Genomic DNA, 20,412 nt, shown 5'->3' on the forward strand with positions numbered 1-20,412 from the left:
CCTCCCTGTCTCCCCCCTCTTTCTCTCTTTCATCACCTACCTTCTCCTATCCTTCTTCTCCTCCTCTTCTTACTCCTTTTCTTCCTCTCAGTACTCCTCCTACCTTAGCTCCTCCTACACATCACCCTTCCTGTTAAAATGAAACTTTTCTCTCAAAATACAATTAGAGCATAATTATGCCAATTTGTACCAGTGAGGTACAAGATAGTCCTAATACCCAGTCCATCATTTTGTTGACTAACCAGCACCTCTGTCATCTATCCTAACTAAAACATTTAGTTCTGAACCTGGCTTTAGGATGAATGTCAGCTGACGACCATCCACTCAAATCTTTTCTCTTAAGGTAAATAGCTATAAGTTTTCAACCCCGTCAGAAATCCAGAATGACTGAGTTAACTATAATTGTGGGAAGCACAAAGCATAGCTTCTAAAACTTAGCCAATTTATAGAGACCTCTGAACACCTGAAAAGCCCCTATACTACCGAACGTTGGAGCATCAAATCTTCAGCCTTCTGGCCCAGAATCATCTGACAGACCTTGGTGATGCAGGATTATTAAGGACTGATTACTCTGTCTAGGCAGATATAATCAGTCGACTATTCTGCATGTGTGTCCTTTTCTGGACAGTAATTTGTCTGTAGATGGAGAGAGGCAATTCTTGCCTAGTGGCTGTTACCACACAACTGGAGTAACTCCAAGGATGCTCAACTTCTTCTTAGAATCCACGACAGGAAGCTGTCAGGAGCAGACAGGTCTCTAATAAATATGAACATTAATATATAAATATTTGTAGCATCAGTTCTATGGACTTCTGATGTTTTGAAAACCAACTATCCATGTAAGGTAACCTGGACTGTTTTCCGTTAACTCCTCTCAGCTATTTCTAAGTAAAATATGGAAAACACCCTAACAATAAGCTCAAAAATATGAATTTGCTATAGTCCCTTAACTCATAGGTTAACCATCCCAAATCAGTTAAAAAAGTTAAAAAAGGGCTGGGTCTAGGCATTGTATTCCTAAATGTGTTATACAGGCACAATGCCCATGAGTGTATCAATATTCATCTCATTTTTATATTAATAAGAGGCTCGTACCAATGAAAACCTTAAATTTGAGATCAAAGTAAATTTTGTACCATTTAAGAAATTATAACTTCATCTTGATTATAATTATACAGATTTCTACCAGTAGGTTATGGCTATGCAGTAAGTCCTAGCTAATCCCCCCTGTTCCAACAAAACCACTACTTGTCCCTAGAAAGACAGACCATTATTAATCACATTAGTCCCCAAGCTCAGGGAATAGGGGCACTGACTCTTCTTTAACTTCTTCAAGCTGGTTAAGGGCATTGAGATTTTAGAAGAGGGGTGGGGGGGGAGAGTAAGTTGATAAGCCTCTGATGCTGTGTCTTCACTGAATCCAGATGGAATTCCAGAACATCAGAGGTTTAGGCAGGTCTGCTCAGTATGCTTGATGAGTAGATACACCAAGGCTGCGTATTCTGCAATATACAATTCTCAGAACAAGTTTTAGTATCAAGAAAAAAAAATTTCCCACCCCCAGGGGGCTGACATTTTTTTTTTTTTTAAAGATGATGGTTCTGAAGACTTTTTTTTCCCCGCTTGTTAAAATTGGTTGTAGTATTTACGTTTCAGATTTTATCCCCTTAGCCTACTTCCTCCCACCACCCAGAAACCTATCCCATCCCCCTCCTCATGCTTCTATGAGGCAGTGACCACACCTACCCCCCTCACTATCCCCTCCCCGCCCTCACATCCCCCCCCCCACTGTGTGTTCATTCATTCATTTTTCATTCATTTTTTTTTATGGGACAGGGCCATCCTCCCCTACATATACCTCTGGAGTCTTGGGTCCCTCCCTATGTGTTCCCAGGCTGGTGGTTTAGACCCTGGGGGGCTCTGGTTGTTTGGTATTGTTGCTTTCCACCTGGGGTCAATAACAGATTAGGTGGCTGTACATGGGGTGAATACCCAGGTGGAAAGGTCTCCTGATGGCCCCTCCTTCAGTTTCTGTTCCATGTTTTGTTTCCCTATTTGCTCCCTTGAGCATTTTTATTTCTCGTTCTAAGTAGAACTGAGGCATCCCCTCTTGGTAGTCCTTCTTCATGAGCTTCATGTGGTCTGTGGGTTGAGTCTTCGCTAATCCAAGCTTTTGGGCTAACATCCTTGGAGATATGTTTGTGTAACTATTTTCTTTTGGGGTTTTTGGAAGATTACTTTCTTGCTTTTTCTAGGTTGTAGTTTCCCTCCTTGTGTTGGAGTTTTCCACCAATTATTCTTTGAAGTGCTGGATTTGTGTTGAGATACTGTGTACATTTGGATTTGTCATGGAATATTTTGGTTTCTCCATCAATAATGATTGACAGTTTTGCTGGGTATAGTAGTCTGGGCTGGCATTTGTATTCTCTTAGGGTCTGTATGATATCGGTCCAGGATCTTCTGGCTTTTATGGTCTCTGGTGAGAAGTCTGGTGTAATTCTTATAGGTCTGCCTTTATATGTTACTTTGCCTTTTTCCCTTACTGCTTTTAGTATTTTTTCTTTGTTTTGTACATTTGATGTTTTGACTATTATATGGCGGGAAGTATTTCTTTTCTGGTCTAAACTATTTGGAGTTCTGTAAGCTTCTTGTATATTTATGGACATCTCTTTCTTTAGGTTAGGGAAGTTTTCCTCTATAATTTTGTTGAGGATATTTACTGGTCCTTTTAGTTGGGAGTCTTCCCCCTCATCTATACCTATTATCCTTAGGTTTGGCCTTCTCATTGTGTCTTGGATTTCTTGTATATTTTGGGTTAGTAGCTTTTTGTATTTTGCATTTTCTTTGACAGTTGTGTCAATGTTTTCCATGGTATCTTCTGCACATGAGATTCTCTCTTCCATCTCTTGTATTCTGTTGGTGATACTTGTGTCTATGACTCCTGATCTTTTTTTTAGGTTTTCTATCTCCAGGGTATTGTCCCTTTGTGATTTCTTTATTGTTTCTACTTGCATTTTTAGATCCTGCATGGTTCTGTTTAATTCCTTTTCCCGTTTGGTTGCATTTTCTTGAAATTCCTTAAGGGATTTTTGTGTTTCCTCTTTAAGGGTTTCTATCTGTCTACCAGTGCTCTTCTTAAGTTCTTTGAGAGTGTTATTTATGTCTTTCTTAAAGCCCTCTATCATCATCATGAGAAGTGATTTTAATTCTGATTCCTGCTTTTCTGGTGTGATGGAGTGTTCAGGGCTTGCTCTGACGGGGGAGCTGGGTTCTGATGATGCCATGTAACTTTGGTTTCTGTTGCTTACATTCTTGCTCTTGCCTTTTGCCATCTGGTTAACTCTAGTGCTGCCTGTACTTGCTGTCTCTGACTGAAGCCTGTCTTTCTAGTTATCTAGCTTGTGTCTGATCTCCTAGGGGTCCAGATGTCTCTGTGATCTTTTCCAGCTGCACTGATTACAGTGGTACCTCTAGGATGCCTCAGGATATGGTGCCTCCAAGGTAGTAGTCCAGCTAGGTGTCTGCTGTTCTGGGTGCAGTGTCTCCTCTAGAATATCTCAGGATATGTTGTCTGAAGCTCTGAGTTCATTTGTTCCTCTGTGGATCTGGATTGAGTGGACCTTCCAGTATGTCTCAGGTGGAATCCGGGGTCCACACAACAGCAGACCTGGCAGAGGTCTGATCTAGGCCTCAGATCTGAGAACTAGTTTCTAAGACACTGTCCAAGTTAGAGTGCCTGGGATCCCTGCCTCTTCTGGGTTCTTGGAGGTTGGGGGCAGAGCTGCCACCGAAGATCTGCTCAGTGCTCTGGCCCAGACCGGAAGGAACCAGTGTTCCAGGCCGGGAGTGACTTCCTGGGTCCTTTTGGTTCCCAGTTACTCCCTGTTTAGGGCGGGCCCTGCTGTCTGCTTACCTAGGATACTGCCTGAGTTCGAGTGCCTGGGATCCCTGCTTCCTCTGGGTTCTTGGATGTTGGGGGCAGAGCTGCCACCCAAGATCTGCCCAGTGCTCTGGCCCAGACCGGAAGGCTCCATATTTCTACAAAGTTTTATCAGTAACTGAATACCTTCAAGATCCATTTTCTCAATCTCACTACCCCCTCTCTCCTCTCCTCCTCCCCTCTCCTTTTTTTCTTCTTTTTTTTCCCTCATCTCTAGTTTTAGAAGCTGGGTGTGGATTCCAAAGCCTTGTACATGTTAAGCAATTACTCTAGCCTTTGCTTCACTGAAAAGTTAACTGTAAGCAAATCTATCTGAGATGAGTGTGATTGGAGAGACCCACTGCTCTGGGAGTCTCACTGAGGAAGAGGAAAACAGGCAGGATGGTCCTTGCTCAGAGACATAGCATATAGAGGAGACTGACCTCAAGCTAAGTCCCTTCTCTATTGGCCAGGATCCATGCTTTATTTAGTTGGCATGTGTTGAAATAATTAATTAAAAAAGTGGCCACCGGTCAATCTGACTGTCTAGGCTGCTGCGGCTCTGCCTAGCTCAACCATGTGGCCAGAGGCCACATGTGCACCGCAGCTAGAAATGGCCAGCCAGAGACATCAGCCATGCCACCCATAAGACGCCAGGGTGGGAGATGGCTCTGCCAATCTTCCACACTGTCTCCGCAAGGCTGGGCAGTGCCTGTACCATCCCTCCAACCACATGGGCTCGGTATAGATGAGACTCTAAAGCTTAGATTATCCAAAGGCTTATATATTTGGTAATGATCAATGACAAGATGCCCATACAATCAGAAGTGTAACCCAATACCCAACCTAGATATACCAACTACCTTTGACTGGCGGAGACACGTGAACATCCGCCTCCATGTTTCCCTCTCTCATTCTCTGTCTCCCTCCTAGCTCTTCCTCTTCCTTCTCCTCCTTACTTACTCCTCCTCTTTCTCTCTTTACTCCTCCCACCCTAGCTCCTCCCACAGGCATGAGTCCCAAGCATCAGAGTGCTGGCAAGCAGGTACTGGGGGCATGTCTGTCCTCTGCCAGGGCCTCCCCAAATCAAGAAGGAATGGAGGGAAGAGGCTTGCTTTCACCCTCACTCTTAAAAGTTCAAGAAATAATTACTGAGGCCTGTGGAAAACTCCATTTCCTCATCTGCATAGAGATTGGTTGTTAACTGACCATTAACGCCTGCTCCCCCTTTAATTAAAATTCATTGTCAAGAGGTTCTGGTTAGTCAACAAAATGATGGACTGGGTATTAGGACTATCTTGTACCTCACTGGTACAATTAGGAATAAGTATGCTCTAATTGTATTTTGAGAGAAAAGTTTTACTTTAACAGGAAGAGTGATATGTAGGAGGAGCTAAGTGGGAAGGAGTACTGAGAGGAAGAGATGGAGTAAGGAGAGAAGATGAAGGAGAGGAGAAACTAGGTGATGATCGAGAGAAAGAGAGAGGGGGCATGGAGGCAGATGTTCACATGTCTCCACCAGTCAAAGATAGTTTTTATATCTAGGTTGGGTATTGGGTTATGCTTCTGATTGAGCATTACCAAACTTATACATCCTTTGATTGACATTTAAAAAAATTGTATAAAAGCAAAAAGGAAAGGAGGGAATGGGACAGGGGTGTTCTAGGGAGAGGAAATGGGGAAAGGGGATGGCATCTTAAATGTAAATAAAATATAAAATAAAAAAATTCATTGTCAAAGTAGAGTATGGGTGTTCTAGGGAGATACAAGGGGGACAGGAAGGTGAGTAGGGTCCCAGTGACAGGGTGTGTGTGGTGGTGACTTGGGTGGTTACTGGGTGGTTTAGAAGCCCTAAGCATCCTGCATGTGTGAGACATCCCTCCTGAGGAGCAAGTGTCTGCTCCGGGTGCCCATCATTACCTCTCCAGCAAACATCCACACATCCCCTAAACTTCTTCAGACAACAGGATGAACTGTGAAGAGCTTCCACTGAGATCCCAGTTGGCATGTGAAGTGGGTTCCATAAACTGCTAGGGGCTTAAGACTGACTCCTGGGGCTGTAATTCTACCATGTGCCTTTGTGGCCCAGAGCAAGTCCATTGAGTACAGATGGGCAGCTCGGCACAGCAGCTTAAGTTCTGGGTAACCTAATCACATGCTTATATGGAAACCATCACCCAAGAGCTTCCTTACTATCTAGCTTCCGGCCTAAGAGCTTGAGGTGAGCCCTTTGCTGACAGGGATGCAGACATTCATGAATTCTGGATCCCCAGGTCTTCAAGGCTAAGCTCTGCCAGCCCAATGGACACTTGTCCTATGCTTGGTTCACATGATGCAGCCTGTCTCCCTGGAGCCACTGGTCACTTCTCTTCTCATGGGCCTAAGTCAGGTGAGAATGTTTTCTGGGTTTGAAATCAGAGCAAGCTTGGGTGAGGCGACCCTGTGTGCTTTGCTCTTGTTCACAGGCGACAGAATGCAGAGCCAGGGCAGAGCTTCAGCTCCTCTTTTGGAAAATGAAGTTAAACCTCACAGTTCGCACAAATGTGAAGCTGCCCATCTTAATTTGACTTAACCAGGATTCGTGATTTTGAAGCGGGAGAATGTAGCTTTTATTGTTCAAAGTTCAATTTGTGATAATTAAAGAAAGGTAAGTCTTCAGTAAAGCCAAAAATCTGTTATTAATTAGAAATTTTCTTCTTTCATCCTTCTCCCCCCCTTTCTTCTTCCCCTGCCACCCCGATTCTGCATCTCCTACCTCAGTAGTTCATACTAAACCTAGAGCCTCAAGTGATCTACTGAGCTACATTTTACCATATTTTTTTACTTTTTAAAAAGTTGAGGCAGGCTCCCACTAAGCTTCTCAGGTTGTTTGTGAGCTTTACTTTGTAGCTCTGGCACTGAATTTATAACCTTCTTGCCACCTAAGCAAGGAGTGGTTCCAGGCCTGTGTCACTAGGCTCTGACAGCCTAATTCATAGTTCTTCCTCTTCACTCTTACTTTGAAACAGGTCATGTAATTTTCCTGGGAGCATAACCAAGATCCATTTATTTATTGAGTATCTGAATTTAATATGCTGGATTCACAGCATCATAATAACTTTTAAAGGTAGAACAAAGAAACTGTTACATCAAATACCCATTAGTGTGTGTGCTTTTTTTTTTTTTTTTAATCTGTTGTCTTTTCCATGGGTGATAAGAATAGCCAGTTTCCTTCCATTTGAATTTCCAAGATGAACTACTCCAGATAAATTATCATCAATGTCTTAACTTTATCAAAGACAAAATTGCATCAGCCTAGACTATTAGAATTCGGCTTGAAAGAAAGTTCCAGCCCCGAAGCTGTGAGAAGCCATGACAGCACCAGACAGCAGCTGCTCCCTTTTTGTTTTTGTGACAGATCTCATCATTATGAAAAATAATACATTTAACTTATTAGGAAGAAAATGTATTATATCTCTTACACAATGAAGATCAGATTCTCAACTCATCAGACACTTGGGGAAAGTCTTTGAAATAAAAGAGAATCTCCCAGAAGTTCCTTGCCAGAGTTGATTTCCAAGGTGACTCATGAACATTTTAGAAATTTTCAAGCCCTTTGGAGCCATAACCTGATCCTGGAGAGTCCTGGCCTTAGTCTAAGTTATTCATGGACAACCCTCTTCTGTGTTAGCTGTTTTTTTTTTTTTTTTTTAATTTTATAAACTTGACACAAGCTAGTCATCTTGGAGGAGGGAAGCTCAATTGAGAAAATGCCTCTATCAGGTAGGCCTATAACAAAGGCATGGGGAGTGTTTTCTGAATTAATGTTTGATGTGGAAAGGCCAGCTCACTGTGGGTGATGCCACCCATGGGCAGTTGGTTCTGGGAGGTATAAGGGGGGTGGCTGATGTGAGCCTGGAGAGCAAGTTCAAAAGCAGCATTCCTCCACAGTCTCTGGTTCAGCTTCTGGCTCCAGGTTATAGCTCTGACTTCCCTTCAGGATGGGCGGTAAACAGATAGATGAAAATACATTCTTTCTTCCTGGGTTTAGGTGATATTGTTTATCACAGCTATTCACTCATTTTCCCTTGTACTTCTTGGGCTGAGAGAAGACTTGTTCAATAGTGATATAGTCTAAAGCTTGTTGTCAATATATGTGAGTCAGTTTGCTGTGTGTATGTCATGGGACATGGAGAGAGGGTATGTGGAGGTGAGATGGTGTTGCTGTTGCCCAGACACTCCAGTAACTCATCTCTGTGTAGACACTCCAGTAACCCACCTCTGTGTAGACACTCCAGTAACCCACCTCTGTGTAGACACTCCAGTAACTCACCTCTGTGCACCTCTTAACCCCTCTCAACCATTATGAATTTGTGGCATTGTTGCTCCAGCCTTTTCATGTTTAAGTTGTGTGATTTGGGCAGAGTGGTCGGGAGAATAACAGCTTCCTCAAATCTATGCCCTGGTCCCTGGAACTCATGGGCATGCCATGTGGCCCAGTGAGAAAGGGAATTCACTATTGTAGTTACATTAAGTATTTGGGGGTGGGCAGAGATCCCTAGCCATCCAGGTGGCTCAATGTCATTCCAGGGTCTTTTTGTGATAGAAGAGAGGTCAGGAAGGTTGGATGAGGAGATGAAACAGCAGAAGCAGATGTCAGTGAACACAGGACAGAGGCCAAAGAATGAGGATGACTCCGGGAGGCTGGAAATCTGTTTTTGATCTCTGTACCCACTGCAAGAGGAATGTAGTCCTGTGACCCAGTCATGTGATGTCCAGAACTTTAAGGAGACACTGTGGTAAGGAGCTAACTCGTGGTGACCTGTTATGGCTCCAGAAAGAAACTAACACACAATTTGCTGAACTAAAGGGATGTACTTATTTAAAATGGAGCTACTTATGCCGAGATCATGCAGGGATGAGTGTTTTATGAGAGTGTTTTAGAAACTAATGCAAGGTGTCTAGCCACTGAAACCTCTCTCTGTAGTACCTAGAGCCACTGGGTGACTGTGATTGATAGCTGTGGGTTTCCATGGTAAATCCCCTCTTGGCTTTCCTGGGAATCACATCCTGAAGTCAAGCAGGCCAGGGAAAAGGCTGTTCTGCTGTGCATTAGTGTTCCACAAAAAACTATGTTAGGAGCTGCTCTCCATCCTGGTGCTTCTGGAAGATGGTGGCTGCTTCAAAAGGCAGGGTCTAGTTGGAGGTTTTCTGGCTACAGGACGCAGCTTTTGAAGGTGATGTTGTAACCTCTGCCCTTCTTACTTTTGTTCCTACACTATGAGATGAATGTTTTTCTGTGTGGGTCTGCAGGGGCCATTTTCCCTATCACATGGGTGATAATATGTTCTTCAGCATGATTCAGCAGCTAAAATGGCTTAAATCAGGTATTTGCGTTAAGTGGGTTAAATCCATCACTCTTTATGATAATAGTTTTACTCTTTAAATAGCGAAAGTGGTAGGAACCATTTTGTAGGACATCATTTTTAGACATTATGTTTGCTTTCGTTTGGGAAGATTTTAGCAGTTTCTCAGCATTTCATTGGCATGTGCACTAGGGCTGGAGAGTGATAATTGTCTAGAGTTCTTTTTTCATGTCCCATTGTGCAGTGGGCTTGCCAGACATGTCACTGCCAACATCCAGAGTGGTTTAGTCTCCATCATGCCTCATCCTTGGTCCTCAACTCCTCAGCTCTAGAGACACATGGGCAGCTAGACATTCAGACATTATAAGTCCTCCCACAAACCCTTGCCTTGCCCATTTGCCTGACATAATCATGAATTCTCTGTCTATGATAGAACAGTGGCTTTCACAACATAAACCAAAAGATAGACTTAAACATCTTTACTTTGGACATAGAAATTATGTTCCCAGAGGGAAAGGGTAGGGCTGCTGAATCTAGGGGAATAACATGGTGGGTACCACAGCAAAGCTACATGTTCACTTGTGTGTTTTCAGTCTCTGTGTGTTCATGTATAAGTGTGGATACTTGCATGCCACGGTGAGTGTGTGGTCAGGGGGCGACCTCAAGTGCAGGCTTTCCTTCAACCTTGTTTGAGACAGTATCTCTTGTTCACTGCTGCACTTGAGTTACTGTCCCATGAGCTTCTGAGAATGCTCCTGTCTCCGCCTCCCATCCTGCCTTAGAGTACAGGGATTACATATGTACTGCCATGTCCAACTCGATGTGGAATCTGGGCATCTGAACTTAGCTCCTCATGCTTGCATGGCAAGTGTTAAGTTGGTGGAGCATCTCCCCAGCCCCCTTCACTGGTGCTTTTAATATTAGATCATTTGGACATACACACACACACACACACACACACACACACACACTACACACCACACATACACACACACACCCCACACATACATCACACATACTATACACCATACACATACACCACACACCACACTACACACCACATACACATACCACACACACACATCACACACATCACACACACATACCACACACACACTGCATACCACACACACACACATGCCACACATACCACTCATACACATACCACACACACATACATACTACACACACACACAGACATACCACTCTACACACCACACCACAGACACACACCACACACATACATGCCACACACACTATACACCACACACACACATACATACCACACACACACACCACACCACACATACACACACATGCACTATTAATACTCCTAAACAAACATTTCCCTTTGCTGTGGTTTGAACATGAAAAGTCCCCCACAGGCTCATGTGCTGGAATACTTGGTAAAGTTCTTTTCTCCTCTATGACAACTGAAGTGTCCCCAGATGTTGCAAAAATCCCCTGAAGAGGACAAAGGATCCTTTGCTTCTCCCTTGAGACTTACTAGTCTTGACCCCTGCTCTTCATGATGGCCACCCATACATCCCATTCTGTGAGTTCTGTGTTCTATTAGTATCTACTAACAGCTGTTGGCATCTCAGGCCACTCTGCCTTCAATCTTTTGCTTGCTTCGAAGGATTCATTAGCTCATTTTTGATAGTTGACTGTTGTCACCTGGCCTCTGGCATTCTCAAGTCTTTCTATGCCTGTTGCCATCAGGAAGCCAGTTCTGCAATGTCCTTCTCTTGTACCCCGGTCCTTGCTGCAGAGGACTGACCCCTGAGAGCCTCTGGAGAATCTGGCTCCGCCCACCAGCACATTCGTTCCTTCGGCCTTCGGAGGGGACCTCACAGCAGGTTTTTGAGTGTGCTCCACAGAGAATGTTTGCTAGTTCTCTAGGACCTCTGGGATTTATTCTGGAGCTTTCCCCCAACCCTCTGAGGTTTCTCTAACCTCAGCTTTAGGAATTTTCTTGTATAGATCAATATACAGTCAAAGATTGCAGGGAATCCTTTGCAAATATCTGGAACGCCCTCTGCAGCTGTCTTGGTCTTGGTCTTTGGCCTTCTGAGCCATGTTTTCCCTTGAGACCCTGGTGAAGGGGATGCATTCACCGTGTTTTCTAGACTTATCCATTACAGCAGCATGCCCTCTGCCTGTATGTTGATTTGGAATGGCCCCCTTCACATGTCTATTGACCTCATACTTCTTTCCTCCCTTGAGGAAAATGTCTTAACCTCCTGTCTGCTGCCTGGACACTGTGACTACTGAGAGGTCTGAGTCCTGCTATTGGGTTGATGTTCCAGATTCAGGCTCTGCTCATCTCTCAGCCCCTGTTACTCCTTGTGTTGGTCTGCTTGCCTAGAAGAAGAGATGAAGTGCAGGTCAGATTGCAGAATGATATGACAAGAGTCTTGACTCGAAGCCACAGGGAATGACAGGGTGATATGCGGCAAATGGAAGGCTGACCCTGAAAGGGCTGTTTTCTCTGATTTCCTGAGTTGAATGGTAGAGTTAAATGGTAGAGCCAGGTTTTCAGGGGAGAGACACCTTTTCTACATGGCACAGTGTCTTGCAGACAGCAACCTGCAGCTGAGCATAGTCTCCGGTGACACTGAGCTGAGAACTGAATCTATTGCTGGTGTTGTCAGCAGACGAGAAAACTTGTCCTTGGTATGTGAGGTGGGGACTGAAATACCTACTACAGAGTTCCTGGCAGAAACCAGCCTTGGCTGTAGTCACGTGGTCAGTTTACAGTCAGGAGGTCAAACAACTGGAATCTACTGTCTTGTGACTCTGAGGTCAAGGAGTCAGACAGCATCTTCTCATGCCAGCCTCATCATTTTGGGCATGTCTGTATCCCAATCTCTTCTTATGTAAAAAGATACCAGCCATATTGGATTAGGACCCATCTTGTGAACTTGTTTGATCTGGCTCTTCTTTTTAAGGTCCTGGTTTTAAAAACAGGTTGATGGCTAGGTATTTGACATATGAGATTCAGAGACATGCATAGACACAGGGCCTGTCCCCAGCACCAGGTGAACAGGTTGGGGGGAGGGCACCGTGAAGAGTGGACTGGAAGGCTCTGCCTGCTCCACAATTGAGACAGGGCAAATAATTAAAACTGAACAAAGCACAATTTCGTGAGCTTCCAGGGATGCTGGGGATTGGGAGTCCTGCCAGCAAGCCCACAGTGCATCCTTTGGCAAATGCCACTGACCTTTGTGTCACAGAGAAGGCTACAGGGGTGACAGGCTGGTTCTGTGAGCATCACAGACAGCCCTAGTCTCCAGGACAGGCTCACTCAGTTAATTGGGCTGAAAGTGACTGCGGGTCATAGAATGACCTTTTCCTCTATAAACATGGAATAATAATTCAAAGCTTAAGAAGACAGTGGCGTCAGGTAAGTCTGCTGCACTGGAGCTTGGAAGAGGAGCCATGTTCCTCTCCCTCAGCTGCCTTACCAGTCTCTTCTCTCCCGATTCTGGTAGCTTGGGAAAGAAAGAATGATTCCACCCAGCATCAAGGTGAGATGAAAGTCTGAGGGCATAAACAGCATATGAGTTTAGATAAGAGAGCCATAGAGAAGGAAAGGGGAGGAGGAAGGGGAGGAGAAAGGGGGAGGAGGGAGAGATAGACAAGAGGAAGGAGGGATGGGGGAGTGGAGAGAGAAGTTGAGGAAGAAGATACTGAGAAAGGGAAGCACAACAAACTCTTAGTAGCTTCAGTGAGCAATTACACACATACACATACACACACACATACATACACATACATATACACACAGATACACACATAATACATAACACACAGATACACACACATACACACATAATACACATATAACATACACACATACATACATACACATACACACACATACACACACACATATACACACACACATATATACACACACACACAGATACATACATACACACACACAGATACACACATAATACATAACACACATACACACATAATACACACATAACACACATATACACACACATATACACACACATATATACACACACATACACACATACATACATACACACATACACATACATATACACATACATACACACACATATACACACATATACACATATACATACACATACACACATACAAACACATACACATTCTTACATACACACACAGACACACTCACACACACACACACTACAGAACAGCTGCATAAATGTGACCAATAATATGTGGAGACAGAGGGCAGAGCAGGACAGCAGTCTGCTGGGCCACATTGTCACCAGCTCCTTACAAGGCCACAGCTTCCTCCTCTCGCTAACCCATCTCCCTCATAAAGGCAGCAAAACCCAATAAACTATGGTCAGAAGAAGTTCGCTTTGCTAGAATTAAAAAAAAAAGAAGAAGTTTTAGAAAGCAGGCTTCAAATCAACAGCATAGAGATTTTTGAAAGACTCTGTTTATCATTTGCAAAGAGAAAATTCTTACTCGTCCTTGGAAGGCATGTCTCTAGTTTTCTTTCTTGTGTTAGCCTTCACACTGGGTGACTGCTGGAATGTCGATGTGTTCTGAAATAATCAACCTCTTCCTTGCTGGGCTATGTGACTTGTAAGAACAGTAGACGGCCTCTCCCTCTTTCAAGCGGTGTAAAGCCCAGGAGAAAAGACAAGACTCACAGGCAGTGGCCCCTATTGTATGTCATGACCATTGGCATCTGCCTCTAGGAGAACTCTGTCGAGTGCAGAACCAGAGAGACCCCGGCGTGGAGCCCAACGACATCCTGCAGATTAGTAATGTTCACAGCAGCAAAGAGATAAGCCATGTGGGGGCCCACGGGTTCCTGTCAGGGTGGGGCTGCTGTGACTCAGGCTGAAGAGATGCCCAGGACTGGGGAGCAGTCAAGGCAGGAAAAGGAGGGGTATCATAGAAACTGGAAGCCATAAACCAAGTCCTGCTCTACAGCCATAAACCAAGTCCTTTCGAAGGATGGGTTGTATTCTTTGACAGTACCAAAGCTTCCTGTGTAGGGACTAAGGGTGCTGTATGGGCACATGGAGGCATCTGGGCTGTAAAACGTGAAGATGCCAAGCAGCAAAGTCAGAAATAGGAGGGAGACTCGAGGTAGTTCCCTCCTTCCCTCCCTCCCTCCTTCCCTCCCTCTTCCTTCCCTCCCTCCCTCCCTTCCTTCCCTCCTTCCCTCCTTCCCTCTCCTCCCTCCCTCCCTCTCCTCCCTCCCTCCCTCCCTCCCTCCCTCCCTTCCTTCCTTCCTTCCTTCCTTCGTTCCTTCCTTCCTTCGTTCCTTCCTTCCTTCCTCTCTTCCTTCTTTTCTCTCTGCTGATTGAACCTGGGGCCTTTCACATGTCAGGCAATGTTTCTACTGTTGAGCTACACCTTGAGTCCCTTTCTCCTTTTCATTTTGACAGAGGCTCACTAAGTAGTCCAGGTTGGCTTTGAAATTGATATCTTCCTGTTTCAGCCTCCCAAGAAGTTGGGGTTACAGCAGGCTTTCAGGTAGCTAGGATTATATGAGGTCTGGCTTAAAATCGGCTTAAAAAAATCCTTCTCTACTGTGTCTGAAGAATGACGCATTTGGCATAAAAGTCTGATTAAAAGCCCAATCAAAAACAGAGTATGCCTATAGTTTCATAAATTTTGTGGCCCACTCCCTCAGGCAAGAACATGTCTTTACTGCATGAGTATACACACACAGAGTTTTCATAAATTATAAATTATAAAAGTTGACTACAATTAACACAGCAAAGGTGAAACATGAACTGAGATGTGATACATGAAGCTATAAATATGATTCTCCTGAAGTTCTTTCAACATTTATTTCCAAGCTCAATTCAATATACTTAGTTCATATATGCACACACCTATCTATCTATCTATCTATCTATCTATCTATCATCTATCTATCTTAGGTCAACAGAGGCAAAGTTATAATGTTTCTATTTTTAGTAGAGGAATAGACCCGGAGGATCAGAGACTTTGACAAAGTCATATACAAAACTATCTGTCACACCCTGGATTCAGTTTTCAAGTTCCTGGCTCTTGTGACATCTACTGTGTCATGTGGTGTGTGGTCTGTGGGAAGTTGTGTGTGGAGAAGCCAAAGCTGATTGAATATCCACGGGCTCCCCATCTGCAGTGGTAGGTGGAGTTTGAAGAAGCATTGCATCTGACCGGGTGGCTGGCTTTTTGTTCCCTTGCTGCTATTTTCTGTACAACTATCATAGTGTTAAAGGGGACCCAGGGATGGTGGGAGGGACACAGAGGGCCCTCTGCAAAGACTTGACCATTTTAGACAAGGAATTTGAACAGCTGTAGATTTTGACATCCATTGAGAATTCTGAAATGCCTCCCCTTGGATACTGAAGGACATCAGTATCAAAAAGCAAACAATAACCAAGATGACCCTAAAAGAGAGGTGGAGCTAGGCAGAGGTGGTAGAAGAAAGTCTAGAAGGTTTGGGTGAAGGGAGTGGTTTGTGTGTGTGTGTGTGTGTGTGGTGTGTGTGTGTGTGTGTGTGTGTGTCTGTGTCTGTGTCTGTGCATGTGGATAGAAATGTGTATGCATATATGTGTGCAGACATGTTTATGTATATGTTCTTATATTTGAGTATGTATGTGTGTATGTATGTGAATATGTATACACATGAGTATGTGTCTGTCCCTTATCACTGTTTTAAATAGTTCTCAAATTTGCCTGCATATTAGAGCCACTCAGAAGGGTTAGCCCTAGGCCTAGCTAGGCATAGTCCTCAACCCCAGTGTCAGAGGTTCTGAGATGTTGGCTCTGGAGTTCTTTTAATCTCAGATTGAAGGGTGGTTCTCCAGGAATGCCAGAGCCCTGAAAGTTTCACTGGCCACCTTAGGAGATGGTGGCTGTGTGCTTGAAGCTCATTCACTCACAAGCAAGTTCTACTTTCACAGGTGAGTGTAGCTGTGCCTCTGAGGGCATGCCTGATTTTGCTTGTGTGTACGCGTGTGTGTCCATGTCTCAAAGACAATGGGTGCAATTTGCACACTTACAGGAGGCAGCTGTCCTACTGAGGAAAGGCTAAGACGCCCTCCAAGTGGCAAACAGGCATGACATTCCTCCATAAGGAGCTTTCCTGTTCTCTAAAAAGTCCCTCCAGGGCCCATGTCATGAAATTGAGTGTGAGAGCCTGCCAAAACAGAGCACTTGTCATAGGAACTTTTCTATTGTGATGAGACAACATGACCAAAGCAACTTAGAAAAGAAAGTGTTTATTTGGGGCTCATGGTTCCAGGAGGTTAAATCCATGGCTATCATGGTGAGGAATATGGCAGCTGGCAGGCAGGGATGGTCCTGGAGCAGTTTCTGAGAGCTCACATCTTGAGACAGAAACTTAAGGCAGAGAAAGAGAGAGAGACACAGAAAGACAGTGACAGAGAGAGACTGAGAGGGACAGAGATAGAGACGGAGAAACAGCAAGAGGGACAGAGACACATACACAGACACAGTGACAGAGAGGTAGAGAGACAGAGATGGGGAAAGTGGGAGAGAGAGACAGAGAGAGACAGAGACAGAGAGAGAGAGAGAGAGCTAGAGAGACAGAGACGGGGAAAGTGGGAGAGAGAGACAGAGAGACAGAGAGAGACAGAGAGAAATGAGAGAGAGAAAGAGAGAGAAAGAGAGAGAGAGAGAGAGAGAGAGAGAGAGAGAGAGGGAGGGAGAGAGAGAGACAGAGAGAGAGAGAGAGAGAGAGAGAGAGAGAGAGAGAGAGAGACTGGGAATGGTGTGGGATTTTGAAACACCAGTGACTCATCGTCTCCAACAAGATCACACTTCCTAATAAATTCCCAAATGGTTCCACCAACTGGGGACCAAGTATTCAAATATATGAGCTTAGGGGAGCTATGTTTATTCAAACCACCACAGCAGCAGGCTAACATCACAGACACTGAGGATGGATGTTGGGGATGAAGACATTTCATTAAAGGCTCCCTCTGTGGTCCCTCCTTGGATTGTAGATGGTGACTTCTCCCTATGTGCTCCCAAGGTTGTACTCTGTCTGCTTGAGTCTTAATCTCATGAGGACACCAGGAGTTTGGGCTAGGCCATCTTAACATGATTAGCTCTATGAAAAACAGCCCAAACAGCCATGATTTGAGCTCCTGGGGATTCGTGAATTGTGAAGTAGTGTGCCAATTCAGGCCATGGCCGCCCCTACCTCCTCCCCGACCCATCTTAATCCCCAGCAACTGTACAGTTGCAGCCCAGCCTGGAATGTCCAATCCAAGCCCTTTCTCTTCTAGCATCTGTTTCCTTCTTTCCAAGCCCCAGGAAACGGCAAGCACACATACATTCTTTTGTGTTTTACTAGGAAATTCAGGCCTGCTGCAACATTTGGTGAACAGGTAAAGGTTGGCTCTTGGTGACATCTCTGCTTTTCTTCTCTGCAGGAGACCAGGCTGTAAAAACACAGATGGAACTTTGTTAAGTTTGCACTGAGGGGTTGTGTCCTCCATCATATGGTACCTTGGGCTCAGATTCCCAAGTCTGGTATCTCCTGGGAGGAGGGAACAGTCACATCCTCAGAAGCTACATGGCTCTCCTCTGAGGATGAGTGGGCTTCTGTTTATCTGGGCTGTTTGCAGAGCAGTTAGCACTAAGGTCTTGGGTCTACTTCCAGGACCTGGGGATACCTAAGGATATCATGGGCCTTCAAAAGGACGAATTGGAAGCACAAAAGGAACCAGGAAGGAGAGGACGAAGAAGATGCTGTCTTTATTTATATGATCGGGACATGCACTAACTTGTATGTGGTACATAATATGTACATGTAATACATTTGTATAGGGGAATACATGTATGCACATATTGTATAGGATATCATCTACATATTTCACTCTGTGAAATATGCATCCTGGTGAACATCCAGTGCTTCCACTTGGAAGACATGATGTCCATGGCAGTGGCTCTGGGTTAGGAGGTTGGGCACCCATAGGAGCTGTAGGTCTGGTCTTCTGTTTCCTCTCCTCACATCCCTCCTCCCATGTGTGTACTACAGCTGCTAGCCTCATCCTTTCCATTTGGAGACACATGGGGGATGCCATAACGTTAGAACTGGGAACAGAAAGCTAACGACTTGTGGAGGAAAATGCAGCTGAGCCGAGGAGAGGGAATCAGTGTGCAGGGGTCCTTCTGGGTACAGGAGGCACTAAGACAAAGGTTTGGGGGGCTCTTAACATAGTCTTTCTAGTCATGTTGGTGTTCATCACAATCAGCTAGGACATAAGCTGCTAACATTTCCAGACTCCCAAGGTCTGGACTGAGGAGGATAGAAAGAACTGATTTCCTCAAAGGCTAGTCAGGACTAAGGTGAGGAGTGTCCTGTCTCTAGGTGGGGCTGTCACAACCCTAAGTGAAAAAAAGCTGTTTTCCCTCACGTCGCTGCCAAGTGGGATTCAAGACTGTTGGTCACAGCACACATGTCCTTCCATCTTAGGGTCCAAGCAGACAGACTGATGGGATGGACTCTAAACAGAGGGTGTTCAGCTCCAAAGTCTGAGGCTGGGACCCCCAAAGGGGATGGGAAACAGCTGGGAGCCCAGAAGGGACAAGAATCACTCCACACAAGGTTTCCCTTTGCTTGTCACTGGGAAACGGAACCTGTCAGTTACAGACATGTAAGATATAGTCCCAGTGAGTGTGAATCCTATGCCTCTCAATCCATCCACAGGGGCAATCCTGTAGCCAGCTGTGTGTCTGAGACTGTTATGTTTCTCTTTCCTTTAAATAAAAAAAAAAAAAACTTCCATTAAAATAAAATAAAATAAAATAAAATAAAATAAAACCTTCCAAAGCAACAGGTCTCCTTGTGGCATTTCAAACATCCTGAGTTTCGGTTGGTCGTCCCCACCCCTTCTATACCATTTCTTTGCCCCCCTTCCTCATATATGCCCTTCTACCCCCAGTATTCCCTGTCTAATTTCATATCACATGTCTTACTCCGCCCCCCCCCCCCCCCACTATTCCTTGAACACAACACCCTCATTCGAATAAAGGGGCATGTTTAAAAAGTTGAAGTCAGGACCTCCGTATGAGCAGGGACGTTTGTCCTATTGAGTCTGGCTTACCTTGCTTACTGTAATGTTTCCCATTTTCTTCCATCTCCCTGCAAATGTCATGATTCATATTTTTTTTTCTTACGGTTTAAAAATCTTCTGTACTGCAGCTTAATGAATTATCCTTTTGACTTCTGATGGGCGTCTAAGATGATACTCTTTCCTTACTATTGTGACCTGAGCAGCCATGAACATGGATGAGCAAGTATCTCTGCGGTAGGGTGTGGAATCCTTTCAGGAGGGATGCTCTGGTGTGCAGCAAATTCCTTGGTTCCTGGATGGAGGCAGAGCAGAGAGCTGCCACGCAGTTCCACTGTGCTCCACTAGGTGGCTCCTTGTGCTCTCGGATGTCTGCAGGCGTTCAGACAGGTGAATGCATCTCATTGGTTGGCGGGAGGCATGATGCCACCCAGCAGCTCTTTTTAAGAGAAAAGCCAGGACCAGAGAAGCAGCCACCTCTGAGCATTGCCTTCTGAGCTGTTCTGTGGGACCTAACTGCGGAGTCAGGCCAACATGAGTGAGGTGAGCAATTCTTGCACTCGCACAGGGAAACCGTGGAGTGAGAAGGCTCTGCCCCTGTGGGATTCTCAGAAACCTAAAGGGTGCCCAGTGGGGCTGAGGGGTAGATGGGTCCTGTTATTATTTGCTTTAAGTATAGACTATCCTGATAGCTTGGTTTGAATTTGAATGCAGTGTAGAAATTTGCTAAGTTTGCAACTTTTGAAATTAGCCTTAGAAAGAGAAAGGGATATAGGTATATTGTTTCTGATCTATGACTTTGGGTTTTGTACCTCTGAAGAGAAAGCCAGTTTTTTGATTCTCTCGTGAATATTTGTGCTTTTTCCAGGGAGTGTGTCCTCACGTGTTTCCTTGGGACACAATCTGAATGTTAGCAGACAGTGCTAGCCACCTGGGAAATCCGGTCTCAGAAAAGAGGTGGTGGGGGGGGTGAGGATTTGTGCTGGGTGCAGCTCCTGCATAATCACTGTCTGTGACGGGCTTGCAGTTAATCAGTTAATCAGAGCCCCAGGAAACATGTGGAGCCCAAGCTTGTGTG

General features: G+C 44.8%; 1 protein-coding gene across 1 annotated transcript in view; it reads left to right on the top strand.

Annotated features, from left to right (window-relative positions):
- Positions 1-19,730: 19,730 nt before the first annotated feature.
- The window catches only part of Pcp4 (Purkinje cell protein 4), a 58,901-nt gene continuing 58,219 nt past the window's right edge, over positions 19,731-20,412 (top strand). The window contains exon 1 of the mRNA XM_034515481.2: positions 19,731-19,877. Coding sequence (XP_034371372.1) covers positions 19,869-19,877 — 9 coding nt within the window. The 5' untranslated portion in view covers positions 19,731-19,868. The remainder of the gene's footprint in view (positions 19,878-20,412) is intronic.

This window comes from Arvicanthis niloticus, chromosome 12 (genome assembly GCF_011762505.2).
Source record: "Arvicanthis niloticus isolate mArvNil1 chromosome 12, mArvNil1.pat.X, whole genome shotgun sequence".
NCBI lineage: Eukaryota > Metazoa > Chordata > Mammalia > Rodentia > Muridae > Arvicanthis > Arvicanthis niloticus.